Below are 26,275 nucleotides of genomic sequence, written 5' to 3'. Positions count from 1 at the left end.
CTGCCATGAATGAGAGATCCTGCGCCGATCACGTCCAGGCTGATGCGAAATATTGTGGTTGCTTGGCCGCAGAGCGTGCCTGGCAACAACCCGGCTTTTTTTGTATGAAAAGCTGCCTGGAATGTGAGGGGCACGTTACATTGCGCACATGAGTGAGTGAGAGAGAGAGAGAGAGAGAGAGAGCGATTTCTGTCCTTATAAAGACATATCCGACGACCATATCCATGCCATGGAGGCCTTGACTCAACTGTGCCATTTGTGAAAGATGGAGTGGTGTGATTGTCGATCTCATCATGGCTCTTGAACTGGAGAAGAAAAAAGTTGATGGAAATGAGTATATTGTAGGTTGTTGACCTGGCTTGATGCCACAGTAATCCTTCTCCATAATAAAGGCGGGAAGATCAGTGGAGTAAGTGTCGTGCTTTTGCTGGGCAAGAAAGTTGCACAACTCATTATTCAAATGCGACAGTAAGCTAAGATCGAGTGGACCTGGGGTGAAGGAGATCAACCCCAGGTCGGCCCAGTTTCTTGTCATACTCTAAAAGCAGTGAGAAGTGGGTGGACCAGGACATGGATCACATCACACAATTATGTAATCTCTCGCTCTCGCTCTCTCTCTCTCTCTCTCTCTCTCTCTCTCTCTCTCTCTCTCTCTCTCTTTATCTCTCTCTCATTATCTCTCTCTCATTCACAGACGCCCAAGAACACAGCTGTGATCTGGGGATTGGGGAGGATGTATTATTGCTAAATAGAAAGGTCAAAGGCTGTCGAGAAAAAGGGGAGAGCATGAAGATCAGAAAGAAGTTCTAGAACAGAGAGAGAGGAGCCCAACAGGCAACCATTATCCCTCCTATGTTGCCCAGGTGCTTGCATACTACAGTACATAATTTCTCAACCCCCTGTTCCTCGTCAACGGCCCTACAATTGGCTAGAGGGACTCGGAAGGATTTCATCTCTAGACCAGTCGGAATTCTCAGTCTCATGAGCCGGTTGCAGTAGAGTACTATGAGGTGGTGCAAACTAAAGCACCTTGCATGCCCGCACCTAGGACCTTGCCTGGATGCATTGGATCCTTTCCACGGTTCCAAAGTGCCGGTGGAACGTTTTCCTACCTCAGGACGTCGTCACGAGAATCCCTCAGCCGGATAACGTCAAGCTTGCGAGGTGGACGTCGGCCTGATGGATTTTTCCTGGTATGGCTTTTTAGCCCTTGAGATCATCCGAGTCTACTTTCTCCAACGATCTTCAGAAGAATTAATAGGTTCGAGGATTCTGCTATAGACTGGGGGCACCTTGGGAAAGGTGGATTCATAGAGAGACCTTAGGGGATCATCAGCCGAGTATCCCCCTTTTGGTGTGCACCCACATTTCAACCGAACAGCCTAGTTCTATCTCGCCCCGGATCCAATCTGGGTTGAGACGACGGGGGTCGAGTTGTGGGTTCTGGTACCATGGGTTCGCAGCCAATCCCTTTTGATATACCACTAGTAGAACATCTTCAGCTGCAAGCAAAAGAACGTTCTGAATCTCTCTTCCACGCTTGCGGGCGGCATCTACAGGCATTGCTACCTAGCCTCAGTGGGTCCGGTCCACTGTTGACGTTGCCTAAGAAGAGCCATTGAAGGGCCGCTCACCCGCCTACCCTGTGCCGGTCAAGATGTGGTTTCAGCGAGAATGTTGTGATGGGAACAAGGAAATTGGCCTTGGTGATGAACTCTCGGTGACCAGGAATCTCATGCAACAAGGGGTCATTAGCTTGGGGTACGTTGCGTGTCCTGCAGATATCACAAGGTGAGGTCGCCCTGGATGCCTCTGGGGGCCCCTTTCTATTCATCACCATCAATCTTTTTCGGTTTCTCCCCTCTCGGGAATTCTGGTAAAGTACTTTCTCTATGGTACAAAGGACACGCCAGCAAGATAGGAAGCACAGACCATATTCCTTTTCATGAGAAAGGGAGCATTCATCAAAGTAGTCCTAGTCATGGTCTCAATCAAGGTTCTCGCCTCACAAAGCCGAGACCACCTTCATTCCCTGCCATCACTCTCGATGTCCGAAGTCTGCCAGGATTCTAGGTGACGGGGGATTGACTGTGTCTTGTCTGCTCTTTCTCGCGCCCGCTGCCCCGTGGCGACATCCAGCTGAGTTAGGAAGTAAATTCTACGTCGTTTCGGAAGGGAGAGGAGAGGGGAGGGGGGGGGGGGAATACATCAACGGGGGCATACGTACCAGAAGATACCGAAGAGGATGGAGATGATCGACTCGGCCGATTGATTTAGCTGGTCTCTTTTCTAAATCCCAAAACCCTTCTTTTCATATAATCGATGCTGGCGACCCAAGCAAGAAAAAAGTCGTCTCACGGGCCATGTCCTTATGGAACTGATGAAACCCACTTTGGCCTTGTCTTTTTTTTTATTCTCTCTTGAAGATCTCGAGGCACAATCACTTCTCCCTTCCTTACCCCCTCCCTCCGTGGGCCTCTCTTCCCCTGGTGGCACCTTTCCTGTCGATCATCCCCATATCTAAAAAGCTCAGACTTTGAATTCCTCGCTCCTTGCCATTCGGGTCGATCGACCACTGCCCGTCATTCGAAGGGAGTGGGAACTCATGGCCTCCGGTAAAAATGCCTCGCTGTCACTCACGGACAGCCAGGTCCAAAGTGATGACAGCACCGCTGTCGTCGCTCAGAACAGTGCTGAGCTGCTGGGAATAACCGGGGCCCTCGTGGCCCTGGCGTGTACCGTGGTGTTGATGCGCTGTTGGGCTCGACAGGTCTTGTTGAGAACATTCGGCTGGGACGATGCAGCTATGATTTCGGCTCTTGTAAGACCGACCCAAACGCCCTCATTGATGTGCCAGGATATTGTCTTTGCGTCTTTTTCCTTTTGCCTTCTTCTGGAGGGCCAAACTGACTTGTCAATGTGAGTTCTTAGTGCTGCGCCCTTTTAGGGTTCGCTTTTTTTGTCGAGCTTGTCAGAGCAGGAGGTGGTCAGCATGCGGACAAGATGTCTCTCGAAGACCAGGAAAGGTTCAAGTTTGGCGAGATGATGATTGGAATCTTTTGTGTTGTGGGAATATGTCTGGTCAAGATATCCGTCGGCTTCTTCCTCAGGCGCTTTCTTCAGACCCGGTTCCTGAAGCGCCTCGTGCTCGGATTTATCATTTTCATTTCGATCTACCTGGTGTACTCCATTCTTACCTTTGTTATGATGTGTACACCAACGAGATCGTACTGGGATAGCAATGTGTCCGGTACTTGCTGGAGCGCCAGGACATTGAGTATCGTGGGGAACTTGAATGCTGGTACGTGACCCCCGATAATGACTGTCCTGCTTGAGAGAATATGAAATGCTTATACCCTTCTCTCCTAACAGCTATCAACATTACCACCGATTTCTTCACGTGGCTCTTACCCATCTGGGTGATCATGAAGCTGCAGCTCAAGCGCAAGACAAAGATGACCTTGATGGTTATCATGAGCCTCGGTCTATTGTATGTTGCTTCTACAAAGGAAATAATTGCGTCGAGAATCTATACCGAAAGAAGGAAGAAGGAGTCTCTGACATTATACAGTGCCGTCATCGCATCTGTGTTGCGTGTCTTCCTCGGCAGCGCCTGGGAGTGGTCTACTGATCTGTACATATGGTTAAAGTAAGAGGACATCTCTCTCTCTCTCTCTCTCTTGACGGGCACTTGCGAAACCTGAATGTTCGCCATGAGGCTGACCAAACTCAACTATAGCGTCGAAGTCGACACCGCTATTCTCGCCGCCTCATTACCTTGCCTTCGCCCGTAAGTTTCTAACGAGGCTTCCGAAGTTTATCTGCATCGGGACACTAACAACTATCTTGTCTTCCTCCCAGTATCTTCCGACGTTTCCTCGGCTCTACCAACGAGCCAAGCTACCCACAAGGCCCAAGCCACTACGGAAACCGAACTGCCGGCACAAGGAGCGGCTACGCAAGGCAAGACGACAGCATAGCTCTCACCTCCGTCTCGCACAAGGGCGACTCCTTCAAAACTTTTGCCAAGAAGGAGGAGACATATAACGCAAAGGTGACGAGCAACACATCTACCGTCTCGCGCGGTGGCGTAGGGAGAGACAATGATAGTGAGGAGGCTATCTTGTCGCCGCATGGGATCACCAAGACGCTGGAGACTACGGTTTTTGTGTCAAATGTTTGATTGAACATGGGTGTAGTTGATTCTTCATTCCCTTGCCTTGCATTCTTTTTCTTTTAAAGCGTTTTCTTTTGCCTTTGGGAAGGCACAACAGCGAGCACTACTTTTGGGTTGGAAAAGAAAAGTTATACACATTGGGTATATTTAATTGAATACGATTTACGAAGGGTTTGGATTCGTTGTCGGCTCCGTCGTCTCTGAAAGATGCCGGAGGAGTGACACACCAAGCCCTCTGGTACTAGCAAAATATGGAATGTTGCTACCGTTGCTGGGCAACTTCTGTTTGATTCACGAGGAAGAATATTTTCCTCTCTACTTTCCCGCCTCACCTGGAGTACCAAACGCTGAGGATCCTGTGCTCCCCCCTTCCTCTTCCAACGTGCCCAATAATGCGGGCATCTCTTCATGCTCTTCCAGTTAATATGAATGTCTCCCAACCATCGTTCATATGACCAATCCTACTCGATGGTTATCTTGCGCACTCGAAATCAGGTTGTCTCAGAGAGAAACTGAAGGGAGGGAGGCCAATGACAATTGAAAATCGACCCATACTCATCAGGCCAGTTTCGGACCCGACACGAGCAGCAAACGTAAGCGGTGCTCCTTCACAGGGGGTGGGGGGGGGGGGGCGATCTACTAGGTCCCGTCGGACCATTTAGGACCATGGAACCCTATTTTTTGGTACGGAACCCGGGCAATTCTTTTCAAGGAGTGTCAAGGCTGGCTGGGCGTAGCTGATTGGCAGATACCATCATCTTGTTGTTCTTCACAACCGCTTAGGTAGTTGCTTTTTGTTGACATGTATGTATTGTGGATGTAGATGTGGAGGTAACAAGGGTGAAGCCAAATGAGTATACAAAAAGGACATCATACTGGCTGGCGTATGGTCCTTCTCGTATTGGCTCTTCCCAAGGAAGAAGCCCTTGCCTTGTTCTGCTCTCTTCACATATGAGCCCTTGCATACTCAAAGCACTGGCCTCCTTTAGATGTCTATCCCAGCCCTTCCCCAACAGCGAGAGCCGAGAGGCCCCCCTCCCTATCCTGACCCCCATTTCCTCATTGCAGAACAATGAGATAACAAGCACAAAGCATCGAACTTACAAAGACATCAAAGTCAGAGCATGTACTTTCTGGACCAAGACGGAGATCTTATGACTAGATACTAAGGAGGTTTGTGATATAAATAGTTGTTGATACTAACCATATCCCTCGACTCCTTGGCCACAGCCAGTGCCAATAAGGAAACCATGAGCTTAGGGTCCGGATCCCAAGGGAGGCAAGCTAGCGACAATACATCTTTCGACGTGTGCACTGACTTCAAACACGTGGCACCCGAGTTCCCCCGTCTAGTTTGGATTGAAACCGTGCGGCATGGGTTGACAATGAGGTCACAAAGTGTCCCGTCAGATAGGGCAGTTTTGTACTGGATCATCACACAGCAATAATTCGTGAGCAGTGAAATTGAATGGGAGACTACCTAAAATCGTACACAGAAGCCAAGTGTTGTCCGTGGCCGGAACTTTTCTGCGACCAAAAAGAAACAAAGCAGAATGAAAACATTTGACACCTCACCACAGTTACGACAATCTGGGGGTGGGAAGCGCAAAGCAAACACAATCAATACAAGAGGATGTAGGGGGTAAGAAAAATGCAGTCAAACGAAATGTTTTGAAATCCGACCTTGACCGGTACACCCCTTCGGACAATCCGGCTTTCACTCATCGTCGTCGTCAGACTCATCATCCTCAGCCTCCTCCAGCCACTTCATGAAGGGCTCAGCAGCCTTGCGGATCTTGCGAGAAGTAGACAGGTCGACATACTTCTTGCTCGCCTTGCTTCCCCACTTCTGCAGGACTTCCTCAGAGGCAAGGTCGTGCTGGTAGTAGAGCATCAGAATCTTGACGAGCTTCTCGAGAAACTCGGGTGTCTCCTTCATGCGATCACCGATGAGGCGCTCAGTACCACCGAGCAGAGCCTTCTGGTGACGCTCAGATTCGCCAATGATCTACCATCTTTTGTTAGTCGAAATTGCACTCAACAGTTCGTCTGCCGGGGGTTTCAGATACGCACCTTGGTCAGCAGAGCGGCACGCTTGGGGATCTGGACAAGGATGTTCTCGTTAAAGAGGGTCAGGACGAGCACCTGGACAGTGCGATGCTTTGTCTCGATGCCCAGCTCCTTGGCCTTGACGTAGACATCAACACCATCAACCTTGTCAACACTTCCCTTCTCCTCAACCTGCTCCTGGATCCAGTCGCCCAGCTGGTCGTAGACGGTGTTGCCACCACCCTCGCCATCTTCATCCTCGTCGTCGCCGTTAATGACAAGCTTCTGCTTGAACTCGCCGGGCAGGTTCTGCTGGCGGGCCTTGACGGCCTCCTCACTCATGTCGACGGCCCAATCATCATCCTTGACGACATCAGTGCTCTTGATTTCCTGAGCCTCGGCCTTGATCTTGCGGGTGAGAGCATCATCGTCACTAGCAATATCGCCGTTGGCGTCACCGTTGGCACTGCCGCTGTCACCATTGTCCTTGTCAGCGGAGTGATCGGACTTGTCGTCGTCGTCACTGCCTTTGCCATTGGCCTGGCCGTTCTGCTTGGCCTTGCGGGCGGCCTTGCGCTCGGCCTTGTCCTTCTTGTTCTTCTTGGCTGTCGCCTGGTTCTTGATGATGAAACCGCTCAGCTTGTGACGCAGGTCCACGGAGGAGTGGACACCGCAGGCCTTGCAGTCGAGCTCGATGATGCCGTCCTTGATGTCGACTTTGGTCTCGGGATTCTTGCACTTCTGACACAGAACAAACTTCTTGATGAAGATGTCGAGGAGATCCTGGAGCTTGGCCGACTCGTGAGCACCATTGATGATCCAACGGTCATCCTTGGGGTCAATGTTGGTCTGAGCGCCGAGCTCGAAGCCGAAGAACTTGATCAGGTAGGCGCCGGGACGATCGAGCGACTGGGCGACGCTGGTCAAGTTGACGACGACGGTCTTGATACCGTTGCCCTTGCCTTCGACCTTGGTCTGGAGGCGCTCCATCTTGTAGCGATAGAAGCTGTCGCTGACATCGCGACGAACGTTGATGAGAGCAGCCATGCTTGCAGATTTGCTGGTGGACAGCCGCTATGTAAGGCTGTCGGTATTGGTCTGTGGACGAAGAGAGACGTTTGTGCTCGGGCTGCTGAGGCGATGAAGGAGGTGGTGCGTGACACAAGTTACTGGACTTGTGTTGAGTGACTGGACATGGGGCTCTGAGGCGCGAGGACGGAGATAGAGGCGGAACGGGGCCGGATGGTTAATGCTGAACTGTACTGAAGTTCAACATGAGGGGGACCTGTATGTTCGGCTGCTGGGCAGGCATGAAAGCGTCGAGGTGCTTGTTGTTGGTGATTTGTGGTTTCAACCGTCTGGACTGAGGTTGGGGCTACAAGGCTTTCGTGGATTACGAAAGAGCTGTAGCTCAAGGGGAGGGTCGGAGTGTCGGTGGACGGGAATTTTGTCGTGCTGATACATAAACAGCTTCTGTGTCCTGTATCGAACGGTGGTTGTTTGGTCCTTCAGGGGGATCGAGAGTGACAACAAGCCCGATGTAGAATCGTTGCTGTTGCAGTCGACAATGTCGAGAAGATAGAATTAACAGGTTGGAAACGCTGGGTTGATGGTTTTGAGGATGAGGTTTCGGGCAAAGTTGCTGCTTCGGATGTGGCGGGGCTCGATTTGAGTATTGAGTGTCTAAGAGGCGCGCGTCGATTGTTTTTTTGGCAGTCGCAAGAGGGCCACAGCGCCACGAGTGGATTTCAGTACAAAACCTTGAATGTAATTGTTTAGCAGAGGTGATGACTTGATGGGGGGAAAAAATTTCCAACGCAGGTGGGAAGAATGGTGGGTTGAGTAGTTGTGGTGTGGGTTTTTGGGAAGAGATGGAGTTGAAAGAGGAGGTAAGGAAAAAGGATTCGGAGTCAAGTGCCAGAAAAATGGGGCTCTGGTAGAAAAAAAAGCTTTAGGAGCGGCCCACCAGATCGCACTCTGTCTGTCTGTACTGTGGTGGCCCTGCCTTGTCCAATAGGGCCCAGCCACTAAGCCCAGCCACTGAAGGCAGCAACTGTGCCCACGATGCAGTGATGAGGCTTAGCTAAACGACTCACCTCACACTGTACATAGTACCATGACTGTTCAGGTGTCATCCATTGCCACCTTAGCACAATCGCAGGCTACAATTAGTCACATGCACTACCGAGTACTTTGTATGTCTTCACTCAATGGCAAGTGTCGTTAGTTTATGCCTAGTCACAACGGCTTAGAAGGAGCCTGACCCTTTTCCCCTTTTCTTTTCTGTGTGTCATGGCTGTCCATTAAGAAACTCATAGCTGAATTTGAACGACCACAAGCGCAGCAATAGCTTGATGTGTCTCCTCAAGATTTTATTGAGTCATGGCTGTGATCTATAAAAGGAAGGTAGGAAGGGTGGAGGATTGATATTTTGGATCAATTTGTAGATGGCAGGAGCCCAGTCCATCTGAACCCAACCCAGCACAAGCCGTAGTAATCCTTCGCCCCTCCCATTCATTCATCTGCAACGAACCGCATAAGGCATCTCTGGGCCTTTGGCCTAGCTGAGATCAACGTGTCCTCCATCTCCATCATCTCCTGCCTCATGCCCTGGCCCGGCACAGTGCTGTACCGCGAGTAAACATCCCTCAGCAGGATCTTCATCTCCGCCAGCGCGAGATGCTTGCCAACACAGCCCCGTCCGCCGTTTGCGAACGCGAAGAACGCCCTTTTTCTCACAGCGTCTTTACCGTCGTCCGCAAGCCATCTCTCAGGGTTGAATTTGTCAGGCTCGGGAAAAACGGTCTCATCTATACGGTGGACCGAGTAGGCCTGCGAGCTGACGATGGTGTGCTCTGGGATGAAGTACCCATCGATCGTCCTCCCACCGGCTGGCACGTATCGAGGGAGTGACATTGGGATGGCGGGATAACATCGAAGACCTTCCATCACCACCGCATCCAGATACGACAGTTTATCCCAGCTCTCGCTCTGTCCCCTGGCGCGCAGCTCCGCGCGCATCTTGTCCTGGAAGCCCGAGGATCTAGGCTGTGACAGCTCCCACATCAGAAAACAGAGGGCGTCACCAGTGGTGTCGATGCCGGCGACCATGTGGTCCAGACACTCAGCCGCGACAGTCGTGCTCTCCAGATCCCAAGCCTTGTCGCTCAGCCTGCTCATCAGGGTAAACGGCCGCGCCTCGGAGCCCTTGTCTGTAGCGTCCAGGACGAAGTTGTCGGCCAGCGGCGTGTCCCTCGGCGGGGCGATGAGGTTGAGGACGGAGCTGATGATGCTGTGCAGGGTCGGGGAGTAGTACCTGACCAGACGGTTCTGCAGGGAAGAATCCGACGTGACCTCGAGCATGATCTCCTCGTCTTTGCCCTGGCGCAACGAGTCCGCGCCGAGGGGATGGAAGATGTGATGCGAGGCGCAGTCGAATGCATAGGCGTGCAGGGCGGTGTAAATATCCACCTCGTCGCCGCGGGACCCCTCTACCCGGTGTACGAACCGCCTGCCGCGCTCCTCGATCCCCTCGATACTCTCGCCCCGCGTCACGTTGCTGTTCGCATACCTGTCTGCCAGGGCCCGCTTCCGTCGGGCATGGGCATCCTTGTTGAGCGTCGAGAACATGGTCCGCCGCCCATAGACGGTGAACAGGTTGTAGAACTCCGTTTTGTCGTAGCCGCTGCCGCCGGAGCAGTAGATCTCCTTGACCGCGGCGGCCGAGCTGAAGCTGACCTCGTTGGGCGCGATGCGCACCACGGGGCCGTAGCGAAGGTGCAGATCATGCACGAACCGTGTGCGCTGGGCGTGGAACTCGGCCCATTTGATGAGGAGGGATGTGAAGAGAGAGTATCGCGGCCCAGGTAGACGGGCTAACGGGGATCGAAGACGGCGGACGAGAGTGAGGATGACGAGGAGAAGGAGGGAGGGGAAGAGGAATACCGGTGAGAGGAGTAGCATTGTGAGACAGGAGGAAGCACCTGGGCAAGATGGTGATTTGTGAAAGGGGCTAAACCTCTATAACGGAGCTCGAGGTGCCGTGACGTTGACTGTTGTTGTTCCGTGGCCAGTCAATCTCCTCCCAGCAAATGTTTCTTTGCTCGCTACCTATCATCACCACAAAGCACTCGAGGATGGGCCCCGCGATTCAGAGTGGATGGATGCTGTGAATGATAGTGAAGGAAGATGGTAGGGAATTCGTGCCAGACCTGCTACTGCGTGTGCCGATTAGGCTGAGATATAGTAATAGAGACTAAAGAATGCGCAGATGCGTTGAAAGATACTGTGATAAAAGCAAAAAGACAATATGACCAATCGTTCTGTTCTTCAAGGTGGTGATCCATACCCTGCTTATCGTCTCCTCCGGCCGGCCGACTCCGGACCGGGCCTGGTAGGTAGCGTCAACACCCCCGGCTTAGCATGGCTTCTTTTGTACGTTGCGAAATAGGCAAATCCCCACATAGCGATGATGGAAGAACCACAAGTGAATCGTTCATTTCTTTTCCCTTGATGATACGAAGGTTCCTCTTTTTCTAAAGACATATGTGTGTATTCCAGTAGGCACAAGTGGAAACTGGGCCTTTTCTTTTTCATTTAATATAAAATCGCTCTTCTATAACCTTCAAAACCCCAGACCTCGCTGGAGCGGGTAAAGTATACATGATTGAGGTTGAACATGCTTTCATTCCTAGTGGCTATCCATGGAGTCTTACCATGCACACGTACATGTCCATCTTGCCACTCAAAGTCCGCGCTGGCTACCTCTTCTGGCTTCATCGCTTCATGCGCCCGCAAGCGCAATCTTGGCCGTTTCCACCCCACTTCTACTTCCGGTTCACGGTACAGATCTAGCGTGAGGGGCGTGATGTTGCGACACGACTTCACAATTATTTACAGACCTCCAGAGCTCCCCCCTCTCAACTGGGAATCACCACTCCCATCAGCCTCATCACTCAGACGGAACCCGCGGCCCCAGCCAGTACTGGACCGTCTCTCCCAGAGTCGGTGCAACCTCGTGAACCTGCCTGGAGACCAAGTCCAGGGCACACCCTACCTGCCGGGCTTGGTGCTCTCCTCGGCCGCGAGGTCCCGCTCGACCATCTCAATAGATGACAGGCTAGGAAATCTTTTTGAGAAGTCTTGGAGATAGTCGTCCTTTTCCTGTTGGCTCATGTCTAGAGTGGGCTGGCCCGGGAGATCTGCCGCTACCAACACCTCGAGACGACCAGTCTGCCGCATGCCGCTCGTGTTGGCCGAGCCGCTCGAGCCGCTTGTGGGCGTCTTGTTGAGGTGGTTCGGTTTCGGTGGGGCCATTGGCTTGATGTCTTTAGGCGGCACTGGTGGTCGTGAGAAATTGGTTGGTTTGGGGGACATGCTCGACACCCTGTTGAGAGATGCAGAGCCAGAGCCGGGAGTTTTTCGAGGCGGAAGCACAGAGCTCCGGTCCCCGACCACAGGTTTGCGCGGTATATCAGGTTTCGAATTGACAGCCTGCGTCGGCGCGCTGGAGGGAGCCGTGTATTGCCCGTAGCCTTCTGCGGTCCTCTTGACGTTCGTTGACGAGCGGGTATTCTCGTCCAGCAGGCTCTGCACTTTGTTCTGAATCGCAGCAGCTCGTGATGAGCCGACGACGGGAGGGGGCGTTGGCCTTCCACCCTCCCCACGCGCGGCTACTCGCGCTCGGTATTCGGCCTGCGCCACGGCAACTCGCTTTTCCTCGTCTGCCAACTGCTGCCTCTCCATTTCGCGGCGCATCTCCGGCGTCATCGTGTCTGTCTCGTCGAGCGCACGGCCGTCATCACTTCGTCCGTCTGTAGCTTCAGAGCCCGCGATGGGCGTCAGGTCCTTGCGCTCAAATGCTCTTGAAGGTGATGGTGTCCGCAGTGGTGGCGGCGCAGGTTGACTGGACTCAAAACGTTTGAACGCGTCACCGAATTTGCTAGCGAGTATCGAGGACGACTTCTTTCCCAAAGACGAAAGACTAGTTCGCTTGCCTTCCTCACTTTTCCTCGGCTTGGAGTCTTCCATCGAGCGGAGGAAATCCACATTGGACTCGATATTGGTCTCGTCGGTCTCGTTCAGCAGGCTTGGGGGCACTTCCTTGTCTGTTGGAAGCAGACTCGGCGAAGGCAGTGCCGGAGACGCGAGCGGCTTCGGGATGCTCTCCCGCTCACGCAAAAAGTCCAAATTCGACTCTAGGTAAGTGCTGACTGGGCGAGGACGTCCCGACATGGATGCCGACTTGCTCAGTGGCTCTCCGAGGTTTTCCATGCTCGGACGGCCGCCCTCGAGGGAGGGCCTTGCCGAGGAGGATGCGTGCCGTACGTGGCCGAGAAAAGAGGCGCTTGGACGGATTTTGGGAGATTCTTTGCGAGTTGGCAAGCTCGCCTCTTGCGTTCTTGTGAGGCTTGACGATCGGCTATGCCGATCGGGGAAACGATAGAGCTGATATTGTGACGGCGTCCTCGAGTTTTGCCGTTCCATGGGCGGCGTGGTCATGGTCCCCGTCGATACCATCGTAGGTCGTGTGGGCGACGGCTGGAACACCTGGGCAGAACCCGAGGAAATGGCCTGCAGTTCAGGGGTGCTCATGATGATCTCGGACGCGCGGCTCATCTCGGACGACTTCAGTAGCCCCGATCCAGCCTTTGGTGGCGACTGTGCTGCCGTCTTCTCTGATGATGCCGAAGGGGCTGCTGGTATCACACGAGGCGCTTCTCCTTCAACAATTGGCAGACCTTGCGTGATATTAAAGGCATTGTCTGAAGTCTTGTCGGGCGCCTCGTTCCCAGCAACGACAGGCGAGGTGGTATCGTCAAAGTCGAATTTGATACCCTTCTCGTGCAGGATGGAAAATTGATCGAGCGTCGGGAATCTCGATGACAACTCATCGGCCGCCTTTGCACCAGCATTGGAGTCGAGTGCGGCAAAAGGATCCCCATTTGTGACGGGCTTCGGTGAAGGACTTGGTTTTGTCGCATGACTAGCCTGTGGTCCTGCGGCTGGTAAACGGCCCCTCCTCATGGGCGCAATCTCAGGAATTACTTGTTCGTGTTGGGTCGGTGGGGAGAAGACGGCCCCAACCGCAGGAGTGGAAGCATTCGAGGTGGCTTGTGGTGGCGGTGCTTCTCGACGTTGGGAGTCTGATTGCGACCTGCCAGTGTATATCTGCGCAAATACCATCATCATCAGCTTGGGAGGTTGCGCTAAAGACTCCAAATAGTGAAGAAGCATACATCTTTGATGGGAATCTCACGGCCCTGCATAGCACAGGACTCTCGAAGCACTTGATAGATATTTGGTCTGGACTGCGGGTGCTCCTTCAACATAGATGCTACGTATGCTACTGTCAGCCTGGGACACAAGATAGCCACCTCCCACTGGAAACTTACCTATCAGCTTTTTTAACCTGTCTGAGAAGACTGGATAACTCGGGAACCTGTAGCTTGCATTGAGGATTGCCAGCTGGCCCTGGTCCTCAAAAGGTGTTGTGTAGTAGCACAGCTTGTACAGCAGAACCCCCAGGGCCCATATGTCTGACTTCTCATCGATAGGTTGCTTTCGGTATACATCAATCATCTCCGGACTTCTGTACTGCATGGTTGTGTGCTTCTGAACATCTTCCTCCACCAGCCGGCACTCAATCACTGTTGTTGGGGCAGGTCTGGGGACTGCAGCAGAGCCAAAATCGCACAGCTTGAACTTCTTTTTTGAGCCAGTTGTTGTAATCAGGACGTTCTCCACCTTCAGGTCTCGATGTAGCAGCGGTGGTTTCAGGTAGTGCATGCAGGCAACACCTTCAGTGACGTCTGTGAAGATCTGGAGGATCTCGGGCTCCGTCAATCGATGCTGTAGCCTCGTGTTCATAAAGTCGATCAGTCCTCCCCCGTTGCAGTATTCCATCAGCAGAAACACCTCGTAGCCGCCGCCCCTGAGCTCCGAGGCGTGGGAATCGATATACGTGACGATGGGGCGGTGGCCCTTCAGCCTCTTCATCGTCTCGACCTCGGTGCGCATGCCCTTGAGAGCCTCCTTGTCCGGAACGGCCACGCGCTTGAGCACGGCGATGTCGGTGCCGTCGATGGGCTTGGGCATCTTGACTAGGTAGACGTGGGCGAAGCCGCCCTCGGACAGGTACTTCTGGATCACCACGCGATGGCTGCCCACCTGGATCTTGGTGCCCGGAGAGAAAGTGCCGGCGGGCGCTGCTGGGCCGCCCGCTATGATGGGCACAGCCGGGGCACCATAGGACACGGGTTGGCCATGTCGTGAGACCGCGGCCGCGGGGGGTTGGCCGTAGGAAGCCATCGCGAAGGCCTGGGTGGGATCGGTCGAGGGACTGAGCCGGAGGCCTGGTGTCGGGGCCAGAGAAGGAGGAGGACGGGGAGGGGAGGAGGAGAAGGAGGAGGGGCGGAGGGACGGACGGAGGCAGTCGAGTCGAGTCGGGCGACGATGAGGACGACGAGGTAGGTAGGAGGTACAGAGGTCTAAGGCCGAAGGTCGTTGGTCGCTTTAGAGTGGAGCTCGCAGGTTGCAATAGGGGTTCTGTTGCTTAGGTAAAAGAAAAATAAAATAAAATCCAAGGGCCTCTCCAAGGAGACGGTTTGGCGGTGACGATGTTGGTCGGTTCGGAGTCGGCGTCGATAGAACTAGAGCGTGGCAGGTTGAGAGCGGGTCAACAACTTGCAGACTTGCAAGGTTGCCTGCGCAGATCAAGGCATTTGACTCGACAAGGGCGTTTTTTTGGTCTATTGTAATGCCATTTCCTTTTTTGCAGATCTTGTATCTCGCCCTGAGCCAATTAATCAAAGATTCAGTGGTGGTATTGTTGTGTCGTCGTCTTCGTCTTCGTTGTCATCGTCGTCCTCGCTGTCTTCGTAAATGCGGGCGCAATGTTGACAGACGGGCACACTGACGGGCTGGCTGGCTGACTGACTGACTGACGAGCTAACCTTGACAAGGTGCCAAGTGCATTAACTTCGTCGAGTGTCTCGACAGTCAGGTGCGAGAAACTTGGGCAATGAGAATGCAGCAGGTGTTGTTCCAATTCTGGTGCCTGGCCCTGTTTCATTCATGCCGGGGGGCTTGGATTTTGGGGTGGCATTGGTGAGCCTCACCCGCTAAACACGGATAAGGCCCGCTGTGGTGGGATCTCCAGCCTGGCACACGCAGCGGCGAGGCCGCGCTAGGCGGAAAAAAGAGGGAAGACAGACGGCATAAAAGTCAGCGTATGTTACAGTACAGCAGTAATCCACACACCGCACTGCGCTACATCAGCACGCTTGGACCACGCAACCGATTCAACGGCTACGTGATAATTACTACTTACATTGGTTCATGCATTCATGTGTCCAATACTACATATGTATAAAGTCTTGAACCTCTGCTCCTTCATGTAATATTCATCATCGTGACCTTTTAGGAGTCACTGATCAAGACTCTGAGTCGTACATAAATTGCAGTTACTCCACCGCTCTCAGCTGCGCACTCCCGTGCGCCATCAGCTAATACAGGTGCCGGCCTGCACGTGCAGAAGGCTTATGATCTTGGTCTCAGTCTCTCTTTTCGAGACTCTTCAGAAAGCTGACCACTCTTTCTGCGAGCCACTCCTGCGACGGTGGCGGGTCTACAGTATGGCCTGCCCCAGGGATCAAGGCAGACAAGTCACTCGCTTTGGGGCAGTTTGACTTCCACTTGACTAGCAGTTCCTCACGGTTGACAGTTGTGGGCACATATTCGTCCTCAGCCGAGGGGACGATGAGGATCGGTTTCTGGACCAAGCCCCAAATCGCTGCCACCTGATCATCAGGCAGATCAGAAGAGAAGAAGTCATCATCACCCCTGCGCGTAGTTAGGACATCAATTAGCTGACTGCCTCTCTGTCTCTTGTGTTCTTCTCCCCCGCTGGTATAGTGAACAACTCACCCAACAGCAGCCAGTGAATGCAGTCGGTAGGCAGTCAATGGGCATTCGAAGGGAAAGTCGGGCGGCAACCTTGACCTTGGCACGGCATCATTTGCGTTGCCAGCATTTATCATCTCCTTGGCAGTCGAAATGAAACTGTCCGTTGTCTCTTGCCCTGAAAGGTAGACGTAGGCCTCGCGATCGGAGACAGGGGCTTGGATGATGAAGCCGTCTACAGGCTCGTTCCCGTATTTGGCATACTTGTTATACTCCATGCAGTCCTGCAAGATGGAGAGTATTCAGCGGTGGTCGGCAGTGTAGACAGACATATGAGCTTCTGCATCATCTTACCTGACAACCCGTGGAGTGCCCCATGAGCACAACTTTTTCCTTGCCGATGCTCCGTAGGTACTTCACCAGCGCTGAGATGTCCTCTACATCATCTGCAAGGCTGGCCCAGCCAAAACCTGAGAATGAGGAGCGGATGCGGATTTCAAAGACAGAGTAATTTAGCCCTGTCGTGGACTCGATCTTTTCAGCAACAGTTCGGATATAGGGAACCGTATGAGGACCATCCATCAAACCGCCGACAAAGATCAGTGCATTCTGAGCTGACGATGATCCTAGCTCATACGCATGCGCATGCTTGACCCCGCGGCTTTCGTAAGGGTGAACTCTCACAGAGAAGGGAGCGGCTTGTGAGGTGGCCATTATGAGGAAAAGTAAGTTACGTGAAGCACAGGACCAAGCGGCAGTAGCAAATCAAACTCTGGCTGTCTTTTGGCTGTATATTTGGTTGGGGGGGGGGGCCGGAGGGGTTGTGAGTTGTCAAGAGAACACCGTCCCAAGGGTTGCGTAAATACAAGCTAAAGGTTGATTCTTTGTGGCGGCGGGGCTGGAGCTGGTGGGACATTCCTTCTATAGCAGCCTAGGGCCTGCCCCCAAGTTTGTGCTGGTGGGCCCGCTTCAGTGGTCTTCTAACCACGGCACTGCCTAATCTATACGTCCCTCACTGCACCGACACTTGGACCCTGCCCATTACTGTAAAACCTGGTGACTACTGGGCTTCAGTTAGGCTGCACAAACAGACGTCTGCACTCGCTAAATGACCGAAGTTGGCTTCAAGCGCAGCAGTTGTGTTCCGCTTCAATGACTCAACGTCTTCTAAATATCATTATTCCTTGAAAAGGCCGTCGCCGACTTGGGTTTGACTCCGTTGCGTTCAGCCCCAATTCAGGCATAGAGGCAGCAGCAGGTCCTTTCAAGATGGCCCAACAGGTTGGGCCACACTCTGAGTTTACCTCGTCAGTCAGGAATCAGTTCTTTGCAAAGGTTAGACGAAGCTTGCCTAGACACCCCTAAGGGCTTGTCGCCCATATCACATTGTCTATTTCCCCCCGCTGACAAGGCTACAGCTCAAGCCGATTTGTGTCGAGATCAGCAAATTCGCCCTGCAAGGTCAACCAGGTCCGGAAGGGGCGAGACGGACCCAAGACCTTCTTAACCAGCTCAACGGCATTCTCGAAGGTCAGATCCAGTACGATGCAAGTGCACTAGACGAGAAGATTGCCGACTACATCTTCTTTCCTCTGTCGCACCTGTTGCGCAGGCACGAGGCTCAACCTGTCCGCCTCATCGAGACGGTCATTAAGACGTTGCGGCTGCTCATTCAGCATGGATGGAAAGCTAGAATCTCCAAGGACCTGTCGCAGCAGCTTCTTATCCTGCTTACCTTCATTATTGGCGGTGTCCCGGGCAGAGAGAATAGCCAGCCTGCAAAGCCCGAGGAGACCGTCCTTGAAGGTTACAGAGCTCTCACTGCACTGATCAAGACTGCTGGGGTGTCGGCTAAGGACTCGCCGCTCACGGATGCGAAGATCATACCGTCATTTGGACACGCGGTGTCGGTAATTCTAGACGGTGTCACCGATGGAAGTACTCCCGAGATTCAACTTGCGTCACTGCTGGCCATTTCAGCCGTCTACACGACAGTCAAACAGGACGAGGTGCTGGCGACATTCTTCCCGGGCACTGTGTCTTCTCTAAGCCGGCTGCTCTCGCCGCCCTCATCTATCAAGGCACAGCGGAGAGTTCTCTTCAGCGGTACGAACATTCTCAAGCTTGTTCTCACTAAAGTCCTCAGCGACCTGAAGATACGCAACCTGCTGCGGGAACAAGATGAGAAAGACGCTCTTGTTTCCGAGGAGCAGAGCCAAGATGAGAATGCTCAAGGGACAGTGCTCACACTTTCGTGGCTAAACGCTACGGTAGCACAGGTTAAGATTGCCCTGTCGACTGTTTTGAAGCTGAGAAACCACGATGGCGCAGATGTGCGCAATGCCGTGGAAAAACTGTGTATTGCATTATTGGATGAGTGCCATTCGTCGCTGTCCAACTGTACTGCGATGCTCGTTGAGACCGCTATGGTCTTAAGAGAAGACGATAGTGAGGAAGGCACTGGCTTCGGCGTGTCCGACAATGGAGACGACCAGTCCCTCTTCTATGGCACGTCACTCCAAGATCTTGCTATCATATACCCGGAGCTGGTGGACTCTGTCAACACTACCGTGCACAACTGGATTACGAGCATGCCTCGTATGATGCAGTCAGGCGACGAGCAAGTCAAGCAGCGGGCCATTCGCAGTATGACCAAGGGCCAGGAACTTCTATCAGCACTTGGAGTTGATTCATCGAGCCTCGAAGAGTCTCTGTCGTCCGCTCTCAGAGACAGCATTGTCGCGTTGATTCTCACTTCCAAAGACCCCAAAGTCATGAACGAGGTCGATGTGGACATGGATCTTTGGCGAAATCCAAGCTTGGTTCGCACAGGAGGATCAGAACTGCAGACCTATCAGCCCGTGCTTCTGCCTCATGGCAGCCAGCGGGACATCCGGAGGGATGTGGCTGCTCTGATTCAAAATATTGGCTCCTCGAGGCAGCAGACCAAGCTTGCAGCAGAGATGCTGCCCTATCTTCGCGACTCTCGTGGTGTCGACCAGATTGCCTCATACTGGCTGTCCTTTCAGCTCCTAAGATCCTCTTTCAGCAAGACCACAGAGGTCGATGACCTTCTGGACCTTACAGACGCGGTAGCAGACCCTACCTCCGAAGACCAGAACCTCGTCTTCGATGAGCTGTATTCCTTCTCGGTATCTATCCTCGATGCTCACTCTGACGCGACTGACGAGACCGACTGGCGCCTAGAGGCAACAGCCCTCGAAGTCATCGCCTTTGCTGCCTCCCGTCTTAACCGATCATTCCGCCCGGAACTGATTGATGTGCTCTATCCTGTGTCAACTTTCCTTGGCTCGGCACGTCCAGAGCTCAGAAGCCACGCGATCACCACGCTCAACAACCTCGCTGCAAGCTGCGGCTACGGAAGCGTCTCCGAACTGATCATCGACAACGTGGACTACATGGTCAACTCGGTTTCACTGCGCCTCAACCAGTTTGACATCTCCCCTGCGTCGACCAAAGTGTTGACTATGATGATTCGTCTTACCGGACCGAAGCTGCTCCCCTTTCTAGACGATGTCGTGGCGGGGATTTTTGCTGCACTAGACAATTACCACGGCTACACTACTTTCGTGGAGAGTCTATTTGGTGTGCTGTCAGAAGTTGTTGAACAGGGTGTCAAGTCTGATAGACTGATTACTGAGGGTGGGCAGACTGGGGCCGCTAATCACAGGAAGCGTCCCTTGCAATCTTCAGGCGTGCAAGATACCCTCACCTTCCTACACAAACGTACCAAGAGAGTCAGAGAGCAAGAAGAAGAAGGAGACGTCGAGGAGATAATACGTGGGCACCCTCGAACTGCGTGGAAATCCGCCAAGGAAGAACTTGATGCCATAGAAACCCGAGATCATGGCCAAGACGACCAACCCGAGGACGCACCTCAAGACAGTGAAGAGATTACAATACCACAAACACCAACCTACACACTGATGACCAAGGTTACCTCACTGACTCAACACTATCTCACCTCACCTCAGCCGACTCTACGGAAGCAGCTACTCGAACTGCTTTCCAAAGTGTCGCCAGCACTTGCACCAGATGAAAATGCATTCCTCCCATTGGTAAATGACATTTGGCCCGTCATCATCAGTCGGCTGCATGACACGGAGCCTTACGTCGTGATCGCGGCCTGCGGGACGCTAAGCGCGCTCTGTGAAAGTGCAGGCGATTTCTTGAGCACCCGCGTGAAGACGGAGTGGTGGGAATCCCTAGGATCATGGTGCTTTAGAGCCAAAGATGAGGCGCGCAAGAGCAGAGGTGGTGGCGCTACAGCCATGGCAAAGAGTAAGGCATCAGGTCACAGCAATGATATCCTCATACCGATGCGAGGCGCAGATCATTCCGACGAGCTTCAGCTTGAGGTTGCATCGCGCTCCATAACAACGAGTACCGGCCTCGGCAGGTTCGCATCAGCCGCGCAGGCATGGGTCGCGGTCGTCTCAATGCTTATCGCAATTGTCTCGTACGTCCGGATCGAAGATGAGATTTTCGAGCAGATTCTTGACCTGCTGGCCGACGACGTGCTGCCGCGCAGCGAGCAAGCTCGAAAGGCGTTGGAGGCTGTGAATGCCGATGCAGTCTGGCTGGCATTGTACGAAAGAGGATATTTGGCTGCGCCTCCAAACAAACCTGCAATGGACGGGGTAATCTTTACGCCGTTGTAGGGTAAAATGAGGGAGCACTGAATCGAGTTACGGTCTGACACAGCGTTTTGGTGTGGCTGAATATGCATTCACTACGACATTGCCTGTAGTTGCACAATAGAGCATTCAACCAGCTGATGATCCAGGTAGCTATAATTAAAGCGCAGATCAAAGTCCACCGCTACGCAGATTCCGCTCTGCTTGGCAACCCTGGACCTTGCAGCGAGCGCACAGATTTAACGGATCAGCTCCCGTGGCTGTAACGTTCCGCTCCGATCCTACCGGGCCTTTATATTCCTGCAGAAGTCTTCACTCGTTTCGATGTCCCGGCTGCGGTGTAGTTGAAAATGCCTGTTGAAAAGTTGCTGTAATAACTCTTGTCAATGGGTACAGCGCAGGGAGAGGCTGTCGGCACGATCCCCTACCAACCTCTCGAGACCTCTCACACCGTGCGGCTGATCAGCGCCCAGCGACTTCCCACGGATGCGAACATCAGGGTATCTCTTCAACATGTTGACCTCTTCAACGACGAGACCTGCCCGCACTATGCGGCCATCTCCTACGTTTGGGGCCCGCCGAGGCTCGACCCTCGGATCGTGCTCATCGAGGGTCAGCCGTGCAAGGTGCTCGTGAACATTTACCCCATCCTGGAGCTCATGTGCGACCACGGCGCCCTGGGAGGGCATGCATACTTCTGGATCGACTATCTCTGCATAAACCAAGGGGATGAGCTCGAGCGCGGCCAGCAGGTCGCCCTCATGGGCCAGCTGTATTGCCGCGCCTACCACACGGTCGTCTGGCTCGGACCCAGCACACCCGACACCCGCGGTGCGACCACGGCGATGCACCTCATCGCGGCGTGGAGACATGGGGCAGCGCCTCACGAGCAGGCCGCCGCGCGGGACGCCATTACGAGCGATCAGTGGCGCGCACTGAGCAGGTGGATGCTTCGGCCGTGGTGGACGCGCGTGTGGACGCTGCAGGAATTCTTGCTACCTGAGAGGCTGGTCTTCCACTGCGGGCCCGAGAGCGTCACCAAGGCGACGTGGTCGCAGGCTGTGGGCATGTTGTACGACTATTCCGCGGTGGGAATGCTGGAGCACAAGGCCTTTGGGAACCAATGGGCGAGGAGAAGACTGCTGAACCACTATGACAACAAGGTTTCGGGAGAAAAAATGGGACTCGTAGCCATGATGGCTTATGTGGGATATTACCAGGCGACAGACCAGAGGGATCGGATCTATGCGCTGCTGGGTGTGTGCAGCGACCGAGATCGAGATGTGGTCGGGCAAGCAGACTACCACGCGAGTGTCGAGGAGGTGTATACGCGGCTGGCGGTGAGGTTCATACACGTGCATCGGAGCCTCGATATTATCTGCTTCGCGGCGCTGTTTAACAAAGTCCTCGATGCCGATGACGATGAGGGTGGCGACGAAGAGCCATTACCTTCCTGGATTCCAGACTGGCGACGCTTTGCTTATCGGGCTTCACGGCCGGTGCCCTCAATGGTTAGCGAGCCGAGTCGACAGCACATTGGCAATTTTCGACCTACCGGTTTCCAACCAAATCCAGACCTGATCTACATGGCCTCAGCAAACCTACCCGCGCAGTACTTGATCTCAGAAGACCAGCGACGGCTGACCTGCCAAGGCCTCATCATTGACACCATCGACGGGCTGGGGCCCGCTCATCACCCTGCGCCCGATGATAATGCTGACCCGAGCCTTCACCTGGTCCAATCTACATCTCGAATAAACCTTCAAGAAGCAAAAACCCACTTGGCTCTCGACAGAGTCCTCTCTCAAGCCTCGTCCGACTCGGTCCTCGAGGCCCTCATCCGCAGCCTCTCACTCAACCGATCTGGCCGATACCTCACCTCCGCAGCCCAAATACCATCGTACATGCACGAATTCCAGCACACTCTCGTGAACGTGATGGGCGCTCGACCTCTCCCCACAGAGTGCGCGCCGGTGATCGAGTGGTTTCTAGCAAACCAAGCTCTGCGCATCCGAGGCGCCACGCTTAGATATCACTGTGAGGCAGCGACGCCACCACCGGCTGCAAAGACGAGGACGGCGGGGCGGAAGAAGCATACCATCTGGCGCGCGGCGGAGACGACGGTGGGGGAGTGGCCGTGGGATTGTCGGCTGGTTGTCACGGCTGGAGGGGACCTGGGCATGGTGCCGAGGCTGGCGAGGAAGGACGATGTGGTTTGTGTGCTTATTGGGTGCAGCGTCCCTGTCGTTCTCAGGCGGTCGGACTACGATGATGCTCTCTTCACCCTGATCGGCGAGTGTTTCTTCCCTGGCATTATGGAGGGTGAGGCCCTTGACGAAGGGAGGGCGATACGGGACTTTGTTCTGGTGTGAGAGGGGAGAAACAGCCAAGAACGGGGCCATGGTGTTCTTTGACAAGCTCGTGGTCGTCTCTCATGAATTGGCGGGAGCTGTGCAGAAGGTCGTTGTGGAGCACTGAGAACAACAATATGTCAAATTTGGCACTGCGTTTTCTGTAAATATTGCCTAGGCCATCAAAACGACGTCACACTTCTCATCAACTGTCTCTTCCATTCTCTATTACATACAAGCATTTGCTGCTTCGCTACATCTCTTGTCGGAAACGTGCCAATAGGACCCATTTTACGGATTCAAGTGTACATCTCGTCACTTGCTATTCCCTGATGTCTTACTACATAGCTTCTATGTTTATAAAGGGATCACTGCTTTCACGCAGTCACCTCAATGCTGACCATCGCAGACTACACCTTGATTGGAGCTTCATAGGCGCGGCTGGCTCATGCTGTAAGCGCCATACTCTCTATACGTGGGTTGTGTACGACCTCGTGGGATTAACATCAATGCAACATATTATCTCGTGAATGACATAAAACGATAGATGATGCCAGCGGTAAATAGCCAACGTGCTCAAGACGGCCAAAGTCGTGTGAGCTCCAACAGTATTTCGAGCAATTCGCTTGTAAACTGATCCACGTAATAGGAAATCATTGGTGGTATACGCGTGTTACTGTGCGTAACGATGATTATGAAAGGCTAGCCATAACTGGTTGACGCCAGATTGTAATCAGATAGAGAAGGGGAGAAAAAAAAGAAAAACGAGACCAAATGTCTTGCCTGCATCCTTGCATGTTTTTTTTTTCCGATCTGACTGACTATCACTTCCCGCATGGAACACAGATGCGATAAGAATATCATCGTACGTTTGGCTACATAGTCGTGAAATGGTGTATCTTAGTGGCTTTTTAACGCCCCGGGAGCGGCCAGCGGCCGGGGGGGCCGGGCGTCTTCCCTTCAGCCGCACATGGATATCGTGAAAAAGGTTGGCTTGTGCCTACTTATACTTAGTATGGTGAGCTTCTCGAACCGCCTATAGTAGGGCTGGGCAAGGCGCTAACAACGGCGATGCACGACACCTATGTTCCCCCTCGGCTGGACATTACTATTGGGAGTTAGACCAGAAAAGCATATATGCAGGGAAATATACGGCAGTGCTACCTACCATGGCGTGCATGGGGAACCTTTTCTCTGTTTTACCCTGGAGGACCTGCACTAGTGTGGCCCTACAGAAACGCTAGAAGCCTGTTTGATGATGCGAACAAGTAACATGGGAACCAGATCAGCCTTTGGGTAAGGACTTAGCCAGGGAGATCGGGAGAGGCTGCGGCCGGGGTGTGTGCTGTGGAGAAGCAACAGATTGACGAGCACCAATTGATTCCTCTGGTTTGAGGTTGAGAGGGTAGAGGAGGGGTGAGAATGAGCTGCATGAACATGGGCTTGGACATTGGACAGCAACGAAAATTCTGACGAAGGGGAGGGATCAAGTTGATCTTCCCCCTCCAGTGCTGCTTTGTAGAGAAATGACGCGTCCCTCAACATTATCCATCCGCCTTTGCGGGTTTTTGTTTCCAGTAACACAAAATGCATGTCGTGACAAGACGCCTTGACGTGCCGCATCAGCATGAAACGTCCAATCAGTTAGTACATCTCGTCTGTAGTTGAGAGAAGGGTCACAGCAACGGTTTGTACGTAATGTATTGTTGGGACAGATTCCGGGGTAATTTTACCATGGTAGAAATTATTCCTATGTATGTGTCGTCTGAATGGATCGAGTCAGTGCCTCGGATAAGATGTGAGAATCGGGACTAGACCCAAAGGAGATTGAAGTCATGTTTGTTCGGGAAAGATAGGGGACAGCGACTATTTTCAAACTCTTGACAAGTTCTCGGCTGCTTGGCGAGCAGACCTGATCATTGATCGACTCTGTTCAGTATCTAAAGGGGGGGGGGGGGGGTGGGAGAGGACTAAAAGAAGAGAACCTTCGCTTTTTTTCTGTTCCCTGGCTGCTCTTTATCGCTCTCCTTGGCGGCCCCTTGGCTCCCTTTTTGCCTTTTTCCCTTCTTCCTTCTTCCAAGGTTGGGCCCCGCCCCCCCCCCTCCACTTCTTACCCCTCACCTATAAAACAGAAATCAAACAATAGCCAACGCGCAGAAGAAGAGAGAAAGAGAAAAAAAGGTACCAGAATCCAGTCAGTTATAGATTGCAGGCTTGAGAGGCGAAAGGATGTGAGGTTGGATGTTCCCCACATGAGGCAACAGAGGCGGGAGGAGTCCCACATGTCACTCCTACAGTACATAGATAAATTTGTGGGGATGTCCGTACCGGGCAATTATACTAGGGCCCTTGGAGAGCATGTTCATGCTGCACCATTTATTGTCATCGTGGCATCGAGAACTTCTGGCAGGCGAGGCCTTCTTCCCATTTGTCATGTGATGAGGTCTCCGTCCTACTCGCATAGTATGTATCGGTACTAGCTGCGGCCAGCAGGACTCGAAGCAGTCTAGGTCATGGAGAGAAGACACCCCACCCCCACCTTCCTCATTGGCAGCCTGACATTCTTATCAGAAGGCAGGGATGTTGCATCTCTAGCTCTAAGCAGCAATCCCTGTCGACGAACCGCCCGGGGGCGGAGGGGTGGGATCTTCAAGCTCTTCCCAACGTCAAGCCACTCAGCCAACCTTTGGGGGGGAGGACATTTTGTGTCCGATGCTGCTGATGCTGCTGATGCTGCTGCTGCTGATGCTGCTGATGCTGCTGCTGCTAATGCTGCTGCTGCTGCTGCAGCAACCATCACTGCCACTGCCACTGCCACCTTCCATCTTATCTTCTCCCTCCAGATGCTTTCATGGAAGCCTAGCAGGAATATCGCTCACTTGAGCCATGTGGCATCCACCCTGTTCTCTCCGTGAGCAATCATGTGCTCTCACACGCACGCACTCCTGTTGCATTCCAAACCGGTCTCGCCAATGAGGAGGGTCTACTAGCCTTCCTTCTAGACTGAGGTCCCGTGTCCTTGGTACTGGATAGAGAACCTTTTTAGTGAACCTGTGGGGCGGGATCCTAGGCATCCTGGTCTTTTGTCACCTATAATGAACCACTTCCATACTACAAGCTTATTGTACTATGCCAGT

General features: G+C 53.2%; 7 protein-coding genes across 7 annotated transcripts; 3 read left to right on the top strand and 4 right to left on the bottom strand.

The window, feature by feature from the left end:
* Positions 1 to 3,003: 3,003 nt before the first annotated feature.
* M406DRAFT_66385 (uncharacterized protein) lies at positions 3,004 to 4,183 on the top strand (the record flags this gene model as incomplete). The annotated part of the gene is made up of 5 exons (XM_040924997.1): positions 3,004 to 3,301; positions 3,373 to 3,490; positions 3,572 to 3,649; positions 3,740 to 3,790; positions 3,862 to 4,183. The coding sequence occupies 5 exons, from the start codon at positions 3,004 to 3,006 to the stop codon at positions 4,181 to 4,183; spliced, it is 867 nt and encodes a 288-aa protein (XP_040780886.1).
* A 1,426-nt stretch (positions 4,184 to 5,609) lies between these two features.
* On the bottom strand, positions 5,610 to 7,273 carry M406DRAFT_284422 (uncharacterized protein; the record flags this gene model as incomplete). The annotated part of the gene is made up of 2 exons (XM_040918563.1): positions 5,610 to 6,185; positions 6,251 to 7,273. 2 exons carry the CDS (start codon positions 7,271 to 7,273, stop codon positions 5,895 to 5,897), a joined length of 1,314 nt encoding a protein of 437 aa, XP_040780885.1. The 3' UTR covers positions 5,610 to 5,894.
* A 1,309-nt stretch (positions 7,274 to 8,582) lies between these two features.
* M406DRAFT_343923 (cytochrome P450) lies at positions 8,583 to 10,503 on the bottom strand. The gene has a single exon (XM_040921932.1). The coding sequence runs from the start codon at positions 10,187 to 10,189 to the stop codon at positions 8,741 to 8,743; it is 1,449 nt and encodes a 482-aa protein (XP_040780884.1). The 5' UTR covers positions 10,190 to 10,503; the 3' UTR covers positions 8,583 to 8,740.
* A 391-nt stretch (positions 10,504 to 10,894) lies between these two features.
* M406DRAFT_96602 (uncharacterized protein) lies at positions 10,895 to 14,536 on the bottom strand (the record flags this gene model as incomplete). Its single annotated transcript, XM_040926335.1, has 4 exons — positions 10,895 to 13,396; positions 13,465 to 13,562; positions 13,621 to 14,433; positions 14,473 to 14,536. The coding sequence occupies 4 exons, from the start codon at positions 14,534 to 14,536 to the stop codon at positions 11,279 to 11,281; spliced, it is 3,093 nt and encodes a 1,030-aa protein (XP_040780883.1). The 3' UTR covers positions 10,895 to 11,278.
* A 1,077-nt stretch (positions 14,537 to 15,613) lies between these two features.
* On the bottom strand, positions 15,614 to 16,843 carry M406DRAFT_343921 (DUF1749-domain-containing protein; the record flags this gene model as incomplete). Its single annotated transcript, XM_040921931.1, has 3 exons — positions 15,614 to 16,069; positions 16,154 to 16,413; positions 16,484 to 16,843. The coding sequence occupies 3 exons, from the start codon at positions 16,841 to 16,843 to the stop codon at positions 15,781 to 15,783; spliced, it is 909 nt and encodes a 302-aa protein (XP_040780882.1). The 3' UTR covers positions 15,614 to 15,780.
* Positions 16,844 to 17,278: 435 nt separating this feature from the next.
* On the top strand, positions 17,279 to 21,051 carry M406DRAFT_284409 (ARM repeat-containing protein). The gene is made up of 3 exons (XM_040918562.1): positions 17,279 to 17,464; positions 17,548 to 18,577; positions 18,617 to 21,051. The coding sequence occupies exons 1-3, from the start codon at positions 17,399 to 17,401 to the stop codon at positions 20,809 to 20,811; spliced, it is 3,291 nt and encodes a 1,096-aa protein (XP_040780881.1). The 5' UTR covers positions 17,279 to 17,398; the 3' UTR covers positions 20,812 to 21,051.
* Positions 21,052 to 21,137: 86 nt separating this feature from the next.
* M406DRAFT_335698 (uncharacterized protein) lies at positions 21,138 to 23,159 on the top strand (the record flags this gene model as incomplete). The annotated part of the gene is made up of 2 exons (XM_040921066.1): positions 21,138 to 21,157; positions 21,371 to 23,159. The coding sequence occupies 2 exons, from the start codon at positions 21,138 to 21,140 to the stop codon at positions 23,157 to 23,159; spliced, it is 1,809 nt and encodes a 602-aa protein (XP_040780880.1).
* Positions 23,160 to 26,275: the final 3,116 nt, after the last annotated feature.

Source organism: Cryphonectria parasitica (assembly GCF_011745365.1).
Source record: "Cryphonectria parasitica EP155 unplaced genomic scaffold M406scaffold_1, whole genome shotgun sequence".
Classification (NCBI taxonomy): Eukaryota; Fungi; Ascomycota; class Sordariomycetes; order Diaporthales; family Cryphonectriaceae; genus Cryphonectria; species Cryphonectria parasitica.
This window is presented reverse-complemented; position numbering and strand designations above follow the sequence as displayed.

Coding starts and splice junctions, on each gene's coding strand:
- M406DRAFT_343923 (XM_040921932.1), bottom strand. CDS start 10,189: ATGCTACTCCTCTCACCGGTATTCCTCTTCCCCTCCCTCCTTCTCCTC.
- M406DRAFT_284409 (XM_040918562.1), top strand. CDS start 17,399: ATGGCCCAACAGGTTGGGCCACACTCTGAGTTTACCTCGTCAGTCAGG. Junction 17,465..17,547: donor GGAATCAGTTCTTTGCAAAG/GTTAGACGAAGC, acceptor ACAAGGCTACAG/CTCAAGCCGATTTGTGTCGA. Junction 18,578..18,616: donor GGTCTTAAGAGAAGACGATA/GTGAGGAAGGCA, acceptor CCGACAATGGAG/ACGACCAGTCCCTCTTCTAT.